The sequence below is a fragment of the Protopterus annectens genome, chromosome 12.part0 (genome assembly GCF_019279795.1).
Source record: "Protopterus annectens isolate FY-2018-M chromosome 12.part0, PAN1.0, whole genome shotgun sequence".
NCBI classification, from domain to species: domain Eukaryota; kingdom Metazoa; phylum Chordata; order Ceratodontiformes; family Protopteridae; genus Protopterus; species Protopterus annectens.
The window spans coordinates 1,132,570,618-1,132,592,192 of record NC_056746.1 but is presented as its reverse complement, the minus strand read 5'-3'; the positions used below and the strand labels follow the sequence as shown (position 1 = coordinate 1,132,592,192).

Below are 21,575 nucleotides of genomic sequence, written 5' to 3'. Positions count from 1 at the left end.
GCAGAAATACCTCACAAAGAGGATTACCAGCCACAAACAGATGCCCTAAGCAGAATGTCTCAAAAAATTCCAGCTTTACTCCGTCACATATCGCCTACTCAGAGGCGATCTCTGCCTACTATACAAAGCTATGTCAAACCCAGAGCTGTTGGACATGCTTCACTTAAAGAAATCCCAATCCCTCCAAGCTACACGCTCTAGGGACCTAAACCTTGTCACCACAATAAACAAAACATACTGGAGGGATAGATTCCTGTCCCAGAGACTTCCCATACTCTGGAACAAACTACCTATTTATATCAAACAAAGCTTCTCATTAGCACTCTTCAAGAAAAATCTTGATGATTGGATGGGAAATAGGAAATTCACCCCGGGGATCACCTCTGTGGCTCTATTCGACAGGGGCACAGGAAAATAATTTTCTTGGGTGGCGAAAGCCAGGGTACCTTTTTGGCTAGGCTTATATAGGCCCTAGGGTCAATAGCCTAGTACCTACCTATGAACCTATGAACCTATGAATAAGAGGGCTAGTCATCTATCATTTTTTACCCATGACCCAGGCTGACTCTGGAGCACTTACAGAGTGAAGTGAAGGAGCACATCCCCTCAACCTAGTATACTCCAGTACTTACTATAGATATATATTTAAAGTATACATGCTCTACATACTTAGTATAGATATTTATGCAAAGTATACGTACTCTATGGAGCATATCCCTTCAACCCAGTATACTCCAGTACTTACTATAGGTTCATAGGTGTGTACTAGGCTAATGGCCCTGAAGCTTTTACAAGTCTAGCCCATAGAATTACTCTGGCATCGTGCAACCCAATATTAGTTCCCAGTGCCTTTGTTGAGTAAAGCCACTGGAATGATCCCTGGGGTGAATTTCTTATTTCCCATCCACTTATCAAGATTTCTCTTGAAGAAGGCCAATGAGGTGCTCTGCTTGACATGTATGGGAAGTCCATTCCATAACATGGGCAGTCTCTGCGTTATGAACCTGTCCCTCCAACATGTTCTGTTGATTGTATTAACGAGTTTGAGGTCTCTGGAGTGTGTGGTGCAGAGGGTTTGGGATTTCTTTAGATGTAGCATTTCCAACAGAGCTGGGTCAGACATGGCTTTGTAAGTCAAGCAGAGATTGCCTCTAAGTAGGTGATATGAGACAGAGAATAGTTGAGGTTTTTTGAGTCTGTCCATATAGGACAACTATTTAAGGCCTAGGATCATCTTTGTGAGGTACTTTTGCAACCTCTCCAGTTGTTGCAGGTGTCTAGTGAGGTACATGCCAAATGGGGCATTGTACTCGATGACTGGCCTAATGAGGGAAGAGTAGAGGGAGACAATGACCTCTTTCTTTCTGGGTGCAAAACTCTTAGTAATGAGATATGCCACATAGAAGGACTTTCTGACCACAGTGGCAATGTGGTGGTCAAAAGAGAGGTTGCTGTCAACCTGTGTTCCCAGATCTAATAATAACACCTTCTGTGTTCAGTGGATTACCATCGATGTAGTAATTCATGGGAACTGAGTTTTTCCCAAAGGGGATGATGACACATTTTTTGGCATTGAGCTTAAGGACATTGTACTGACACCAGTCATTGGTCTCAGTGAGGCCTTTCTGCAGGCTGTCAACATCACTTGGAGAGTTAATAATAGCTCCCAACTTGCAATCATTTGTGAACTTTGTCAGTCAGAGTCAGTTTGTGTTGGCCTGGACTTCAGAGAAGTAGATACCAAACAGGAGAGGACCCAGAACTGAACCCTGTGGGACTCCACTTGTAACTGGTTGGCAGTCTGACTTGGAGTCAGTTACTTTCACACTGTGGGTTCTATCTGTGAGCCAGTTTGCAACCCACCTAGTGATATAGGGGTTGATGCCTAGCTTAATGAGTTTTTCTATAATTCCTGAGTGGGGAATGATATCAAAGGCCTCGGCCAAATCAAGGTAGGCTGTATGAACCACTTTGCCTTGATTTACAGCTATGGTGACTGACTCAGAGAAGTTGACCAGGTTGAGCAGGCATGATCTACCCTTCACAAAACCAAAGTGATATAGATATAAATGTATATATATATATGTAAAGTGTATGTGTTCTACAGACCACATCCCCTAAACCCAGTATACTGCAGTACTTACTAAAGGTATATATGTAAAGTATACGTGCTCTACATACTTACTATAGATATATATGTAGAGTATACATGCTCTGCGGAGCACATCCCTTCAACATAGTATAATCCAGTACTTACTATAGGTATATATGTAGAGTATACATGCTCTGCGGAGCACATCCCTTCAACACAGTATAATCCAGTACTTACTATAGGCATATATGTAAAGTACACATGCTGTACGTACTTACTAAAGGTATATATGTAGAGTATACATGCTGTACACAGCACATCCCCTCAACCCAGTATACTCCAGTAAACTATATATATATATATATATATATATGCAAAGTATACGTGCTCTGCATACTTACTATAGCTATATATGTAAAGTATACTTGCTCTACATTGAGCCTGGTTTATGGGTGAAAAAGGGATGGATGACTTGCCCAATTAAATAGTAAAAATAAATAGTTAAAATATATAAATAATACATTTAAAATGTGTAATTTTGCTCCTTATTTTCTCATTTAACTGTTTAAATCTTAAATTCTTTTCACATGTAAATATTGTGACTTAATGCTTTTCACTGTATAAGCCTGATATCTATTAGAATCCAGCAACAAGTATAAATACTTAATGTGTGTCTTAGATGGAGGCTTGATAAAAACTTTGAAGATTTCAACATATGGAGGATGGTATTATTATAGAAACTTTTTGCATATCTCAAGGAAATAACAATTTGAGGTGTGTACCCTGAAATGAATGAGCTGCATGAAAAGAGGCCACCATTTTTTGTTGAAGAACAAATGCCTTGGGGCAATGTTAGAGACTATTATTCTACAGAAGGTAGTTGATGGTTAGCATAGCTTTCTTGGCATGGTAATAGTGTAATTAATAAATATGTCAGAAATTCATTGATCCATTTTTATGACATTTGGGAAAAATAAAGCAAGAAATAAAAAGCTTGTTGTATTAGGCTCCAAAAGCTTATCCACTAATTAGTTTCATGGACTGAGGAGGCAGGCTAAGAGGTCCTTATGTGTTGTTATGTTATTGATTTGTTTCTGTCAAGCTGGAAGCATGGCATTACACCATGGTATGTGATGTAAAAGCTTCCAATGATATGTTTATTTATATTAGCTATATTTTCATATGTAACTCAGTATTGCCAAAGCTATATTTCCCACAAGCAAACAAATGTTGCCACCTTATACATAACATTATGTCATGCAACTTTGCCACTAACGTGCATAACTCTATAGATTAAGAATGTTGTTTTAAAACAATGTGAACATATGATATGATATACATAATTTGAACTGATTGTGCAATACTATAAATGGTAGTTTGCTACCTAGTCTTTTCATACATCATTGGAAAGCTGTTTATCAGAAACAATTCACTTACTTATATACTGGGCCTGTCTTTAATGTTTACAGAAATATAACCCTTTATTTGACCATAATAGTAATAAATTTGGCAGATAAAATGCCATTTTATCTAATAGATTTGCAATATAAATTCATTATATTAGCTATGCTCTTAACAGAGGATGTGGGAGAATAGTTTGAAAGACATCAGAAAGCAAGGGGATTAATTAGCATTCTGACGATCAGGACTGAATGAATTAAATGTTTCTATTTTTTTATTTGAAGTAGTTTTATGAAATTGTTGGAACAATTTTATTGGATGTTAATAATAATGTGACTGACTGCATGTCTTGCTAAACAAGTTATTTAAATGAATAAAGGTATCAGTGACACCCCGGCTCCATGTGTAAAATGGGCAAAAAGGGGTTGTGGATGGAGGGATGGATTTAAGGTCTAGCTTGAAGTCCAAATAATTGGTATGGATGAAAGTGCTTACACATTTAATAAAAGTTTTGATCATTTTTCTAGTCTGAATTGTTCAATTTGTATTATTTTGTTTATCTGTTTACAGTGCCTTTGATCACTTTTGAGAAGCTTGACTTTGTTTTTATACCACTCACAGAGGGTTGACTATCAAATGTTTGTAATTTAAAAGATTGAACGTTCATTTGTGCAACCCATGTCTTCGACTCATGAATATTAAATGGTTCATTTAATCGACAGTTAATTTATGCAAATTAACTGTTGAAAAAAATGTCGAAAACAGGGAAATGGAATTTGCAAGTGCTCCAGAAATTCCTATACATTCACTGCCGCCAAATGGACACACGCCCAAAGTTGTTTTTTTTCCATACTGAGATCATAGGACAGTGCGGATTGGGGGATACACCCTTTTTCGCACTGTAGTGCAATCTTGGAGTTGTAATATATAAGTAGCAGGGGGGTGCAGGGGGGTTTGTCCTCCCTGCAAAAACAATACTGTCAGCGCTGCACAGTACGGATGTGGTCCATACATAGTGTTGTACAGGCGATATTACAATTAAGAATATATGTCAAATTAATAAAACTAACATTATCACACGATTTAATGCATGATGTCACTTCCGCAATGTTCTTAAAGGTGAATGCAGCTATTTTTCGAGTATTTAAACTTTGATATTTTTTCAGTACTTATGAACATTGCATAAATGTATTTTGATGTTATAACTGTTGAATATATGACTTACAGTCTTTTGATAGTAAACCCTCACAGAGAATGACTGTCAGCATGCAAATTGAAACCATACTAGCAGTGACAATAGGTAATAGTAGTCATCAGATAAAACTCATTCATATATTTCTGTATATTATATTTCTGTATTACAGAACTAATTGGAGCTATGCCATATTTAATGAAATGGGCTTTCAATCAATGGTCATTCAGCCCAATGGGCTTTCAGTCATTTCAACAAAATGAGTTGCCGTTCAACAAAAGTGGCATTCAACCAAAGATATGTGTGTGTGAGTACACACACACACACACACTCATATATATATATATATATATATATATATACACACACACACACACACGCATATAAATGTGTATATATATATATATATATATATATATATATATATATATATATACACACACACACACACACACACACACACACACACACACACACACACACACACACACACACACACACACCTCTAAAAACAATGAAATCAGCACTGCAAAACTGCAAATCATTGATACTTCAGTTTAATAACTATTCAGTTTTACAACATGATAACAATAAAGTGATGCTATTAAACACAAACAGGTTTCACTATTGCCATCTTCAGTGTGATCTAAGCCAAAATCAATCAATGCCTCTTATATAATTTCATTCTAATCACATAAGCTATGAAATGTCATTCCTATTTGGTAGGCAGGCAAATAAATCCCATTAAAAATTATATTAACATGTAGTATAAAGGTGCAGAAAAATGATTCCAGCATATAAAAATATGGGATATGGTATTATTTTTTGCTGACTAAATTAGTCCCACTAGACTAGTAGCCTCATTTCCAGGAGAACCGTAAGTGATATTTACACTACTAGGGAAAATTTGTCCAGGGCGTTGGGGAACTTCCCTTACTCTGTTTGATAGGTGCCACGGGATCTTTTACATCTACCCGAGCTATCACCATCTCTACAGATCTCATCCAAAGGTGGCACAGTCTGTATAGAGAGAGAGAAGGGCACACATGCTTTTTACAGAAGGTAGCACAGTTACACAAAATAAAGGGTCATACTGGCTAATCACTTTGGCATGAAACACTTCTTTATGCTTAGAATTCAACCAGACCGAAGAATAAAAGAGTCAAACAGAAAGAAAAACATTTTACTTGAAGAAAACTAGGACCACATTCACCTAGGGAACATTTCAGTGTTGGTAAGGAGTCTGCCAAATCATTATTTTTTTATATCAATGATATGTAAAAGCTGGACAACAAATGAAGAGATGAGAGTAGAAGGGGAAGAGGCAAAGGCAGGTATGGAAGGAGGGGAGAGACAACGTCAGGTTATGTGTTGTGAGGAGTTGGTGCATGTACATTGCCAGTGGGAGGAGAGGTGTTGTTTCAAAGATTTTTTGAAGATAGATGTGCTGCTAGTGGATCTAAGTGACGGTGGGAGAGAGTTCCATAGCTTAACAGTGGTAAAAGAGTGGATCATTAAAATTACTGTAATCATTCTATGCAAATTTCACTGCAAAATTTGCAGTACAATGCAACTAAAAAGACAGCGAATAGATTATTAAGTAGCATTGGGAAGTATTGAGATCTGATATTTAGTGGGACTGCACAGGTTGTTTGGCCTTTAATAACCATTTTGAAAGAACTCCAAGCTTAAGTAAGTCAAGAAACCACAGAATGGAAAAAACAGTACTTCAGAAAAGGCTGGATCCATATTTTCACAAAGCTCTTCTACTAGCCCTGTCTGTGCTTGGCTACTGTTGGAGTGCTATTGGTACATACAGTAGGTTACTCTAATGTCCTGCATTTAGCCTTGGCCTTCCAAGTACGGACAAAAATAAATAATTTTACACTCCTATAAAGTATATATTGTTAAATAATTCAGTGAATACAATGCATTTCAGGAAGTGAGGGCAGAATTGACTAGCTAGAACCATTGTGTGGAATTTCTGATTTCTGTCACCTGCACTGATTTCCATCCCACAGAGACTGAGTTGTAGTCATGTCATATCAAAGATCTATTATAGTATTGCTATTTGGGTAGATGTCTCTGCTCAGCTGCACGTGGGCTAAGAACATTTCCTAAGCAGTGTTGCAGTTCTTCCTATAAGGCATTGGTTTTGTTTCTTCCTTTTACAGTGCTGACCTCTCTGTGGAATCTTAGAAGCTGTTTTTAGCTTTTGTTAAAACTGGCCTAAAATGAATCCAGAAAGCTTTTAATTCATTTTAATTCTTTTCAATTCATGTTAATTCTTTTCAACAACTTACTGGGCTGTACTATAAACACTCTCTAATACTCTGAACCATAACACTCTCCACAATTTGCACTGTTTCATTCCTTCTCCAAAAATGTCTCCCATCTTACACATTTGACACTGTATTATAAACCATATGAAGAATATGGGGTACTCTATTTCCCCATTCTCAGTTACTCAGAAGTTTACGTTCCTTTGGGCACAGTGTACCTTATGTCAGGTAATCCCTGCTCATGTACGTGGTACTACCATTCCTAATCTACTACAAATACATTTTTACCTGTTTTATCACTCAGTCTTGCCTCTTTGCTTGATTGGTTTATCCATTACAGTACACCCTCTTATATCACACTGTGAACCATTGCACTTGCTTCCTCCATAGTTTTTGCAACCAGATCCTTGTTTCCTTTTTCTGCATAAACTTCCAGACTCTCCCCTTTATATTCCTTTGCTATCATCCCTGATGGGCAGTTGAAGCTCTAGTGTTTTATTTCCAGCCCATCCCTTCTCTTTTTGGATAACTCATATTAATCTGGTGACTTCTTCTCCATTAGTTTACTTCAGACCTCTCTTGACCCCCTCCATATTGGATAACTCATATTAATCTGGTGACTTCTTCTCCATTAGTTTACTTCAGACCTCTCTTGACCCCCTCCATAGTTGTACAACCTCCCTACATATCCACCACATGTGCATCAGATCCACATTTTCTTCCTTACATCTCCAATACTCTTTGGATGGATGCCATCCTTCTTGGTGTATCCTTACAGGATGTTTTATACCATCTGTTCACCAGTCTTCTACACTTATTCCCAATAGGAATAACCTCTTTTAACATATTCATCATTGCTAATAGTCCTTTCTCAAACCATTCTTTTGCCCTTGTCACATTCTCTTTAGTCCACTGATATCTCAACTTATCAAAAGCACACTCATATACATGCTTCTCCAACTGCCTGTAAATGACATCAGTTCTTCCCCTTTTACTTGACTATTTTTCCCCTTCAGTTAAGCCTACTTCATAATTCACTGTTCTCCTTTTGTATCTTTGCATTTGCACTTGATCTTGTATGGGCTCTTCTGAATACTCTGGTTATTAGTTCTAAGAATTCTCCAGCAGAATAGCTAATCTCCTTACTGTAAATTATATTTCTATTTGAGAACTGGGAAAGGTAATCATTCATTTAACCATTTGTCTATTCGGTCCCTCACCATTCTAATGCCCTTTCCTTTCAAGATTACCAGTTTCCCATCCAAGCTTTTGCATTATTTCCAGTATTACATGCAACTTGATTCATTTCTCAAAGAACACAAATTCTGTAATGCCTTCCAGTCTGGTTTCTGAACCTTTCAGCCCTCAACAGGATGTTCAGTGATCTACGCATCTAATCAGTTCTGCTCTGTATTGGTCTTCCTTTCGCCTCACAGAGGCCTGCAGTATGGTCGACCATCTGGAACTCCTGCAGTATCACAGCAACTGTTCTTGAGAGGTTTTGCTCTACTTCTGCGTATGTTGTTAAAGGATTGTCTTTACCATTATCTTCTTAAAACCTTTCCCTCCAAATTTCAGTCTGTTGCATGATTCCATTCTGGGCGCTTTTCCTTTTACCATGTACCTGCAGCATCTGTATGGTCTTATTATGAGAGAGGACTACGGTTTTACTAATGACACAGGGCTTTCTCCATTCCTCAAGACTCTAGATTCTTAACTTTATTCCTAATTGTATGATGGTAATTGAACCAAACTCATTACAAACAAGATAGCTGTTACAGTTATACAACTCGCAGGGACTGAAACCTTCAGTTGTTAAACCCATGTATAATTTACTGGGGTGATAGTCTTGAATTTGTGTCCAAGATGTGCAGTCTTGGGGTTGCCTCATATCACAAACTGACACTCAAGGATAAAGCATCCACTGTCATAGAGTCACTCTGATTTCATTTATGGAACATTTCCTGACCTAAGCACCTGATTACTCCTTAAGACCTGTCTGTATTCATATACACAGTAGTTTCTTGGTACCTGCACTACCCTCCAACCCCCTGTGACGTGGGATCACCTCCAGCTCATGTGAAACTCCACTGCTTGGTTAACGGGTACATCGTGATGCCAGCATATCACTCTAGTTCTTCAGAGCCCTCCATGGCTGTCAGTTTGGTCTGTTATTACCTACACTGTTCTAGTCCTCATTTCTCTACCCGGTCACATGTGGACGCCACCAACCTAAAAGAGCTGCTTGTGAATGCAGTCTAGCTTGTGCTCTCTTCTGTGACAGACAGGCACTGCTGTTGATTCATAAAGTGCAGCTTGAAACTTCTGGGCTTTTTTTATTTCAGACCCTACTCCTTTGGAGATTACTACCCAAGTTGTTTCAGGAGGTTCCAGTGCTCAGCATTTTTAACATGTTCATTAAGATTTTTTTTATTTCATCTTTCTCTTCACTCATTCAACTGTATGGCACCCTTTTGCATACTTCTAAGTTAAAACCCATTACTACGTATAGCATCCAGAAATTTTGTGGGGCTGGCTTTCTTAACTAAGTGACTTACCAGTTAATAAATGCTAGTATCAGAAAAGCAAGTTGTAAGTAACCAAATGACACTAAGATTGTTATTTTAGAATATCCTGCACTGCTTTTCACTTGTTCATATTTTGATAACTGAGAAAGCTACATAGTATTGAGGAAAATTATATGAAATACCATGGTGGAAGAGAGAAAAATACATTATCAATGTCCAGTTATAGAACACTATACTGAGATATTGCTATTAGTTTGCTAGTGATTACGAAGATGTAAATAATTCCATATGTACTTAATATTTCCAAAATCAAGTGACTTATAAACTATTGTATAGCATCAGATAAATCCTTAGGTGATGCTGAAGAAAACTTTTATTGAGATTTGTACTGTAAACTGCACATCTTGAGAGAAAACTGGTGTTCATTCACATTGCTAAATATGCAGTTAAGCACAAGTGTTCATATTACTCTAAATATTTCAATAAAAGCACTCAGAGAGAAATGCATTGCTGTCATATGACAGCTCATGTTTGACTTAAAAGTTTTCAGAAAATATAAGAGTAGATTGCAAAATTTCCAATATATGATAATTTTTGAAAATGTAGAGAAAAATATAAATTTCGGTTTGTATTCACTGTAATATATTATACTATTGATTCAAATATTGTGAATGCACTAACTTTTATAACTGAAATTACTTTTGACTGATAAAATTGTTGCTTGTATCTTTTTAGTAGTGTTTGTTGTTCAGAAAATATTTATATTTGTTCTAGTTATACTTCTTAATTGGATTTTTCAGAAAATGCTTTGGAATGTAAGGATGAATGTAAGTTGCTAGAGGTGTAACATTCCACAGGTTCGAGGTGCTAATCAGCTGGATAACCTTATGGTCTACCTATCTGACTTTGTATGTGTGTTTTATTCTTGTACATTTTATTTATGTGTGTTTTATTCTTGTACATTTTATTTATGTGTGTTTTATTATCATTTTATAGCACTGCTGTGTAGTTTTAAGCAGGATAATATATGAATTTAGACTTTAAAAACTGGCTGCTAGGAAGGAAAAAACATGCCAATAAACAACTTTTTAGATAAAATACTTCTAACTTAATAGAAAAGATTAATTTCCTTATTTTAAAAAAAAAACTGTTTGTTTCTCCTGATGCAAAAGTATAGAAAGTGAGGCAAAATGTAAACAAAGAAGATACTGAAGTGAATTTTTATTGTTTTTTTAAACATGGCTGTAACAAATGGTGTGGGGGGGTATGCTAAAGTCAATTATAGAAAGGTAATACAAAAAACTGAAAAATAAAACAGGACATGAATAAAGTTGAATCACCTGAAATGAAGGAAATGCCTAACCTTAATCCTCTGGTCTACATGCCTATGCTGTCTGTGTTTACGGATTCCATTTTGAAGCTGTAGTAGTGTAATCACATGTAATTCCCTGCATTCTGCTCTGTGAGCTAAGCAACAAACCAGATTTTTAGAGATCCCTACATCTAAGATACTGCACATGTAAAGTGTACAGATGTAAAGTGTCATACTTTTATGAACTTTAGACATGTAGCCACAAAACCAAAACCTTTGACTTTCTGGGGTGCCAATAATACAAATGTTTGTAATTTGAAGGCAAATAATAGCTATTTAAGGCTGTATATCCATGATAGGAATCCACAGATGAAAACTCATGGGTGTCATCAAAAGAAGATACATATTTTATGGACTTTTATATGTTTGATTCACACAGTGTATGAGCAAAGAGTCATTCTGCTTTATATGCATTCATTTTACATACTTTTACTGTTCTTATTAAAGTACTTCTAGTTAAAATTCATTTATCTGTTAGCTTACTTCAAGGGAGGCAAATTGTGTTTGCTGGTATTTGCATATATTTTTACCAAATCATATATAATTATATATCACATGAAAGTATTTTTTAATATTTCAAATCTGTTGTGCTTTTATTCTTTATGTTGGAAGAGGACTTATATTCCTTCTCTAATTGTACAGAACTGAAATCCTCGAATAATACATAATGGTGGCTTTTTGTATTGGTGTATTTTTTAACGTTCATCTTCATAACAATACTTGCTGGAATAGTATTTTAGTTATTTTAGTTCTGCACTTTCATTTATGTTTCTTGTTGTGTGTGTCCTAACTGAGGATATATACAGCATATACAAAGAGGGCACACATTAATCCATAGAGATATAAACTACTGTATCAAACATCACATCAGATATTTATTGAAAAGCAAGCATAAGTGAAACGTGTACAACCCCTAAGATTTGTACATTATTATTATACTTACGGAATTAATTTCTGCACTGCTGTTTGCTATTATACGTTATCTATAAATCTTCCATACCCTCTCCAGCCCTCATATCATATTGCTGTAGTTCTTCATCAGTGCAGTCAACATTCAGCATTGACATATATGCTTTTTTCTCCATGTAATTTACTGTGTAATGTTTGAGTACTTTGCTCAACTGTAAGGATGTGCATATTGTCTTATAACTTTTTTTGTGAGTTTGTGTGAGTTTGTGGATCAACAGTATTTCATATTTATTTACTGACATTTTAGTATTTTATTTTTATCTGGAATGCCTTTGTTAAGTATATTACTGAGTTTTCGTGTTTATTTTAATTTTAGTAGTTGATGAGGTATCATGTTACTACAAGTTTTTTAAAGCGTAGTTTAATCTGGTGCTAGCCAAGATAAATATACATTGATGGTGCTATGGACAGCAGGAAGATGCATTTTTATGCTGCAGTCAGCCTGAGGATAACACAAAAATGCCATGCTGTACTCTAAGTCAGAATATGTGTTATTCTACACTTTTTACTTATACAGGTAATTGCAAAGTATGCTCAGTACAGTATGATGTTTTGTTAGAACAGTCTTTGAATATTGCAAAATTGCACCACTTACCCAACTAAATTGCATTTCTATCTTGTTTGAAACAGGGGTGTTGCAAGCAAATTCAATTTTTGAACTCACAAGCTCCAAGTGTTGCTTCCTATCACCTATCATTTAAAAATAGACACATCTCTCAAAATACTGTCCCCCAAACACTTAATAAATGTAACAAAATACAGTAACATTTTCAGCTGTTCCCCCTAAAACTATTAAAGATATTGCTTTTAGATTAGTAATATTGCATCTGTTGTGGAAGGCATTCATTTAGACAATTGTAGACATAATATAGCTGAAAAAGCCATATTGATGTGATGCTCAGAAAAAAAAATACTCATTAGAGTACAAAGAGTATACCTTGCTACACCCGTGGTTTGAGAAAATATAGTCATGACACATGACCTAACTTAATATTAGTAAAAAATGTTGTAAATGATCCAAACTGTGTCACTTTGCCTTATGCCTTTGTCAAGCTTTTCACTGAACCTTCATTCCCATATTAATATCAGATTTGCTCTGTTCATTCTGAAAGAACAAGGACTGTTAAACTGTTTTTATGGCATTTGTCTATTTTTATTTCATGACTAAGAGTGCATTCTGTGTTCATTAGCTGTTTTCTCTATGCAAAAGTATTAATGATGTGTTTGTTCTCTTTGCAGAATTATCTGGGAGTAAAGGAAGAATTCCTTCTGTTTGGTGCTTTCTTTGAGGCTTCCTTGATTGATCCCAGCATTGGTTCTAAGCCTGTAATGTTTGAGGTCTCCATAGGTAAAATCACTTATTACTTTATTGCAGTAACTTCCATGCACTATATATGTGTGTGTGTGTGTGTGTGTGTGTGTGTGTGTGTGTGTGTGTGTATACATGTGTTACAGTCTCATGAATTATTGTGGTTCCTTTGGACTGTTCTGGCAGTAAGGTGCACTAATCTTTTGGGTGATGTTGGTCTCATTCTTACCCAGAATGCCACACAGAGCACGATAAGGGAACTGGCATTACTGAAGGAAAGGAAAGGTCTCTCAAAGTAGGACAAAATAGGCACATTCTCAGAAATTATTCTTCTCATAGCAAATGTCAGTTGATTTTATATTTCTTATGTTTCATTTGAATGTTTACAAGAATAACCTAGGTTTTGTTTAATTGTTTACTACAGTAACCTATTACATTTGTCTGGGCAGGTTGGGGCTGACAACTTGAATATTTAATGTTGAGTTTTTCAAGTATTGTTCTGTATATGCACAAAGACTAAGTTATTGTTGTTGCTAATCTACTGCTGCAGTTACAACATATCAGGGGGCTTCTGCCCCCTCAAACTTCCTCCAAGTAGTTTCAATTGTGAGTTTTAAATTATTTTCTGTGTGTAATTAAATTTGCAACCAGCCAAGGTTAAGGGAGCAACATCCCCCCTTACAGGTTCACAGGTACTTACTAGGCTATTGATCCATGAGGATCTTAAGAAGCTAGCCTTATATTGTGAATGTGAATAACCCTGAGATGGACCGAACAAAGATATATTGGGGTATACTACATTTCCCCTATCCATGAGAGGCAGAGGTGCTAAATTAAGGATGACTGTGCTGTTACCCTTCCATTCATCCAAATAACATTTGAATAGTGAGAGAAGTACTTCTCTTTATGTGGAGTGGAAGACAATTCAAAGAAGCAGTATTCTGTATGATGCATACCTATTCCTCAAACATGTTCTATTTATTTTGTCAAATATATTGAGGCACCTTGAGTGGATGTTTGCTATACAGTTGTACTTATGAATGTGCAGTAGGTCTGACAGAACAGGGTATGTAGGAGCTCTAAACATGAGGCTGAGGTTGCATGTGTTACATGTTAAAATAACGTTGCAACAGCATGTTACACAGCAAAAAAAAAAAATATATATATATATATATATATGTGTGTGTGTGTGTGTGTGTGTGTGTGTGTGTGTGTGTGTGTGTGTGTGTGTGTGCATATGTTTTTTGCTTTTTACTCTATTCACTTCTTTTTATGGAGACACTTTTTCAGTTGAAGTGCAAGTTAGTTGCAGAGAAGTGCAAACTTAAAGCTCACATCCCAGAACAAATTTAAAATGAAAAGTATACTTTTGCACAATACAGATTTTAGTAGCTTACAGTTCAGAATTCAGACTTAAAAACTCATAGTTATAAACCAAGGTTTCACTAAGAATCGAAAAGTTCTCCTTTGACAGCCCAAGCCAAACTGCTATAAATCCATGGCATTTTAGTTTTCAGGTTACTCCTTGAGGACATCCACAAGGCTTGCCTCTCTGAAATTCCACAGCTTCACAGCATCATCTGGTCACAGAACAACTATAGTCTTCACTCTAGACCTCAAATCCATCTGCCATTGTCTGATCACAACACAACAGTAGTCTCCTCTCTAGGCCTCAAACCCTCTGCTTTGATATATGTAAGCTGTTGGCTTAGTCACACATTCATTTTGGTGACAGTTTTTTTAGGTGCATTTTTACTTTGAAATTCATCTTTGTTGACAAAACAGAACCAAAGTCAGATAATAGTGGGGACTAGAGTTATACAATGTTGTGTCTATAAGTAGCAGGGGGTGCGGAGGACTGGGGGTGCAGACCCTCACATGAGTGGAGTGAAGGATCTGGTCTCCCTACATAAAACATTGTTTTTCTTTTTTTGTTTGTTTTTTGATTTTGTGAGTTTTGACCATTTGTGGTTAATTTAATGAATGCTGATGCAGTGAACTAGAATCATTTGTGTATCTGTCTATATATATTCTACTTCTAAATTTCGAAGTTTCAGAACTTCAAATGTCTTATGGTTGAGACCATGAGATCAAACTTTTGAAATTTCTAACCATTTAAATGGAGATCACCGAACAGCAACGTGAAATGGAATATTTACCGTTTTCCTCACTGTAGTGCAATCTTGGAGTTGGTATATTTAATTAGCAGGGAGTATGGGGGGTGCAGGCTGGAGAAATATAAAAAAAAGATATTTTTGTTTTTACTTTTTTATTTACATTTTGAAGTTATAAAACTTCAATCTTATGGTATCGACCATAAGAAATTCGAAGTTTTGAAACTTCAAAATTTAGAAGTAGACCCGTATATACAGAATATATATATATATATATATATATATATATATATATATATATATATATATATATATATATGTGTATGTATATTCTGAACACCGTAAAACTCCACTGCCAATCATGAGCGGACAGGTGATCCGCTGTGGCGACCCCTAACTGGGAAAAGCCGAAAGAAGAAGAAGATATATATATTCTGAATGAATAAACAGCATTTCTAATAAACCAAAACCACCATTGTATGACTAGAAAGTTAATTTTCATTGCTTTTTACAGTCTTTTTATTTTGGGAAGTAGTACATGAGTGTAGCCTTTTAGTGTTTTTAATAATTTACAAAATTCAAAATACTTAATAAAACGGTTTAACTTTTATTTTTACTTACTGGATTACTAGTATACAGTTTTGAAGTTGTTGGTGTGCTCCCAGTTCTCTGAGGATGGTTTTAAACAGGCTTTGCTGCTGTCCTAGATATTACAGTCATCATATTTTAGTTAACAGAATGAGATCATATTTTAGTTGACAGAATGAGTCATTTGGGAGTTACCAGATTTCAGTGGAGAGACTAGACAAGAAAGTGAAAATAAGCAGATTAACAAAATTGTTCCTTAGGTATTCATTATTTTCACTCCTACAAAGTTTGCTTTTCTCTTTTTTTAATTCTTATTTTAAGATGTAAAAAACACAGCAGTTTATTTCTGGAGTTCATTAACCCTGCCCCACTTACCTTTTGTCTGATACAGTGTAACTGCTTCCTGCATAATAATCCAAATAGAACTGTTAAGAAAGTTTGTTTTACTCTATGCCAAAAAGATAATGCTTGCATTTTAAATTAAGAATTTACATCATGCACACAAATAACTTTAGCATTCCACATGATTTGTGTGCCCATAGGTTATGACATAATTTTTATTTCCTTGAATTTTTTTTATGCTTACTTTTTGTCTAGACAAACTTGTTTACAGAGGCCTAGCATATACATTTACACACTGGCAGACCAAATGTACTTTTGAATGAAAACAGTTGCATTTCCCATAGCTCTTTTATGAAGGGCAAAGCTCTTCACATTCATCTCACAAGACAGGTAGTTGTATCCCCCCCACACTTCTGCTGGTTATGTAAATACGTTTGGGGTAATTGCACTTTTAGGATAAAGAGAAATGCTTTCTCACAGGTATAAATAAACTTAAAATTTTACTTTGACAGCTCAGGACTTCAAAAGAGATAATAATAAGCCAAAGTCCTTGCTGACGTATGTCTTATAGGCTTCTGTGCTTTAACAGTTGTTGTTGTTATTCTTTCAGCTTTTTCCCGGTAAGGGGTCGCCACAGCGGAACTCCGGTCCGCTAATGACTGGCAGTAGATTTTTACGAAACTCTGAGGTGCCAGCTCGACGCCCAACCTTCAACGAAGGCACGCCCATTTAAGCACGCATGTCTTTCGAATGCTACCCAACCGTAACAGTCCAGTACTTAAAACTGTCCCTGGAAGATGACTTCCTGACTCAGAGATACAATAATTTCTATGACCTAGCAATTCTATTATTAAAAAATGTTTTCCTTACTAACATAAAATCTGTCTTTGGCAATTGTCAGGTGATTATATCTTGTGTTAACACCATCTGTAGAAAAACAGCTACCTGTTATTGCCTCTAGAAGAGGGTCTGGTGAGCATTTATATGTTCCACTCAAATTACCTAAATCAAGTGGAAACAGACTGAGTGCAGCCTCAAACAGTTTAATTTTTCTTCACAGATTCATCCTCTGAAGATTGAAAGCTGTTTTGTTAAAAAAAATCTGAATTTTCTGTAAATTAATGCTCTCTCTAAGACAATGCAAAAGCCTATGCTACACTCAAGCACTACCTAAACTCTTGAATAAGAGGAAAACAACATATTCATGTTTTGAGCCAATTAATTTCAAAATAGATTTTCATAATATAAAAAGAATTTCTGGCCACCAAGGTGACATGTTAAATTATGGATTATTTCTGTGACCCCAAGATCTATAAACTCAATATAACCTGCTAAATGTTTCTGTCTCAGTAAGTATATGTGCTGGTTGGTTAAACACCCCAATACTTTATTTCATATTTGCAGTGATTAAAACTCACTTGGTTGTTACTTTACCATTGCTAACATTTGCCTCTAACTTCTTTTGATCACTGACTGTAGATGCCACACTTGCTATTGTGGTATTATCAATCAACTTAGATACCTCGATATTATACTTTATAGGTACAGCAGACATTAAGTGTTAATAAGGAATGGCCGTTCTAACAATATGGATGTAACAGCTGAATAAGAGACTTAGTTGAATGCTTTAGCAAGGTCTAAAAAATGTCTGCTGGTAATCTACAACCTGCCACATGTATCCCATTATTATAGAACTGTGGGACTGGGTTAAATTCTTTAGCAAAATCTAAAGAAATGTTACATTATTATAGAACTGTAGCTATCAGATTAGTTGCACATGATGTCCCCTGGGTAAATCCATGCTGATTTATAATATAGCTATTTATATCATCAGTGTATTACAGTAGTATCCTTAAAAACATCTGCCCAGTATACTAGCCAGGCTTTTGGATCGATAATTTTCTAGGGTACTGACATCACCCATCTTGTGCAATAGGATAATGTTGGCAGTTTCTGAGACAAGGGATGCATACAGTGTATTCTAATATCTTCTGGGAAAAGAAAGTTAAACATGAGCTGATATTTTTTTAATGTGATGTATAAAGTAACATGAGCTGATATGTTTTTTAATGTGACGCATAAAGTAACTATTAATATTGCCAGGATTAGTGGCAGTAGAGTCTTTAATGATTTTGCTAAGAGTCACAGTCATGCACTCTTATACCTTTAAACTGTCCAGATTTTTGCAGAATGCCCAGATTATTCCCTCATTTTTTGTCTATTCCTCATAAAATGTATTGTTTTCTGGGAAATCACCGAGGACTGAAGTTACTAAACAATGACATACATTTCATATTCTTCGAAAAATGCTTGCTAACTCAAATCCTGTTATTCTAGCAACTTTCTAACTTTATAAGAGCAATATTTAAAATCTCTCCCTATTTTTTGGGCCTTTGTCCCCCCATTATTTTAGGCTTTGTCCAGAATTCTTTTACTCACCAGACATGGATTGAGGTTTGTAAGCATACATTACTTAATGTCCCTGTATCATTGCATGCTGTTGCTTTGGTGCTGGCAAACATCTTCGTCACTTGCTGCTGATTCAGTATCAATTTATTGTCATATTTGGGTGTAAAGTCATAATTAAACCATTCCATTGAAAGGACCTTAAGTGCTTACAAAAAGACTTTCTATTAATAGATGTATTTTTTGCTAAATTTTCTCCTAGCTCTTTTTATTGCTAGTCTAGACTGTCTTGCTATTGATTTCTACCTAAAGTTAATGTAATTAGATGGATTGTATTTCAAAGACAGCCAAACAGAAATTTTCTTCCTGGATGAACACAACAGAGTCAGTATCTACCATGGCTGGACATTTAGTCTTGTTATAACACAGCAACATTTAGTTGGAGTATATTTATTTATTTTTTTAATTTCTCCAAGTGTTTTGGGTTTCTAATACCATGATTGGAATGGACCCCATTCCTAAGTCAAAGTATGATAAAGTTCATGAAATTACTATTGTTTCAATCTTTGATGTTAGCCAGAAGTGCTCTTCGCAGCATCCAGAATGTATCCAGTAATGACTCCTTCTGCAATTTGTACAGAGTTACATGTATCAGCAACATATCTAAGCACAACTGTAAATTCTTTTTTATAAGACCTATTGCTCGTACTACTAGTGGAACTGTCTGGGTATCCTTCTTCCACATTGCCCTCATTTCTGCCTGCAAGTCCTGGTATTTTATGATTTTGTGTCTGTCTGCACATAAGACACTGTAGTCTGTGGGTGTAGCAATTTGAATAATCAATGCTACTTTTGTCTTCTTTTCATGGACTACTATATCTGGTTATCTTGCATCTATTTTTTGAACTGTTGGTAATAGGTGATCCCATGTGATATAAACTTCATCATTTTCTGTAATGCTTTGTGGCTCACATTCCCAGTGTTTTTCAGCCACTTCAGTACCATAATGTTTGCACAATTCCTAATCCAACAGTCTTGCTACATTATTATGTTTTCCAGTACACAAGCCTTCTGTCATTAGTATATCACAACAAGCAACAAGATGTGTGACTATTTCCAATTCTGTTTGTTTGTTTCTCTCACATGTTCAATGGACTTTGTAAGCCAACATGCATGTAGTCCACGATCATGTGCTGCCAATATTAACCTTTCATCTTTTGGTTTAAATTCACCGCTCCTTAACCATTCCTGTATTCGATCCTGATCAACATGAGGTTGTTCCAAGAGTTTTCTTTACTTGCATCTATATGCTTTTTCGACATTTCTTGCCTTCTCATCTGATCCTTCACGTGATATTCTTTCTTTTGTTTTTTTTTTGGCACATTCAGTTGCTGCCTGATTTTTATCCACTTCTGGTTTGATTTCCATTCTCACTTGACAACAATTTGCTTCTGCTAAACTAAGCAGGGAAGTCATATTAGATTTATTCTCCTCATGTTTCAAAACTTTCACTACATTTGGGTCTTGTGAGGTCAGCAGATATGTGTGCAGTCCCACGATTGCAGATCTATACATGCAATCAGTTTCGAGGAGGCCTATACCTCCTTCAGAACGAGGAATAATCTTGGTAGACACTGATTTTTACAAATCATTTGATGAGCATGAAGTATCCTTCTTGTTTTCCTGTCCAATGTATCAAACACCTTTTGGGGCCAGTCAGTCATTCTAATACTGTAAATTAGGACAGGAAGAGAAAATTGGTTTATAGCTTTGATTTTGTTCCTAGATGTCAACATTGTTTTCAGTATTCATTTACATCTTCTAAAATATTTCTTACTAAGTTTTATTCACATTTGTTCATGTTTTATTGTTGATCAATAATTCCCAAATATTTATACACTCTCTCTTGCTCAAGTTCTTTTATATCACATTCTTGTCCGAAACTGTGTTTTCTTCGTGCTGTAGCTTTCCTGCTTTAAAGGTTGTTTTTGCACATTTATCAAGACCAAATGATATTCTTATATCATCTGAAAAAGTTTTAACTTCTTGCAGCTGTACTTTCAGTTCCTCATCTGATGAACCATGCAGTTTTAAATCATCTGCAAAACACAAAAGACAAAAGATCAGTGGTGACAGACAGTCACCCTGGAATATCCCCCTTTGAATTGTTATCCCTGGAATAATAATTTGTCCTTTATCATGGCTTAACTGCAAAGTGGTTTGCCACTGTTTCATGGTTGACGTAATATAATTAATCAATGTAGATTGTATCTTATACATTTTTAAGTACTCTTTTATCCATTAATGTGGGATACTGTCAAATGCATTTTTGTAGACTATCCATGCCATACTTAGATTCTTCCCCTTTTTACAGTTCTCCATTATGACTTTATTTAGCAACAAATGATCCTTTGTTCCATATGACTTTCTTTTATTACCCTTTTGTTCTTTTGCCACAATTGAGTTTTCTTCTAAATTACTATAAACTCTGTTGGCATCAATTCCAGGGCATAGATTATACTTCACCAGAAGGCAAATTATTGTTTATAATATAGTTTTTAGGATAGCTTGCAGGTTCACTCTTAAGTAGGAGCATTATTTTTTCTGTTGTTAACCGGACTGGTGTCCATTCAGGGTGAGCGTATAAATAGTTCTTACTCATGGCTATATCTTCATGCAAAGATGTTAATACTTTAAGCCAGAAGTTAGGTACTGCATCTGGGCCTGGGGGTTTCCAATTAAGAGCTTTTCTTAACTTTGTTTCAATCTCTCTGGCCGTTACTTCATCCCATTTCATATCCTGTACATTTGAACTTCTTATTCATTCTTTTACTTCTATCCATTTAGCATCTTTGTTATGTTCCACATGATCTTCATAGATATTTCTCCAAAATGTATCTATTTCTTCATTTGGTGGTGTTTCATTTCCTTTTGTCTTGTTTCCCAATTCTCTATAAAACTTTTTTGGGCCATCAATAAA

General features: G+C 35.7%; 1 protein-coding gene across 1 annotated transcript in view; it reads left to right on the top strand.

Annotated features, from left to right (window-relative positions):
• The window catches only part of LOC122817026 (fer-1-like protein 4), a 1,119,105-nt gene that overhangs the window by 469,435 nt on the left and 628,095 nt on the right, over positions 1–21,575 (top strand). The window contains exon 16 of the mRNA XM_044090141.1: positions 13,076–13,184. Coding sequence (XP_043946076.1) covers positions 13,076–13,184 — 109 coding nt within the window. The remainder of the gene's footprint in view (positions 1–13,075; positions 13,185–21,575) is intronic.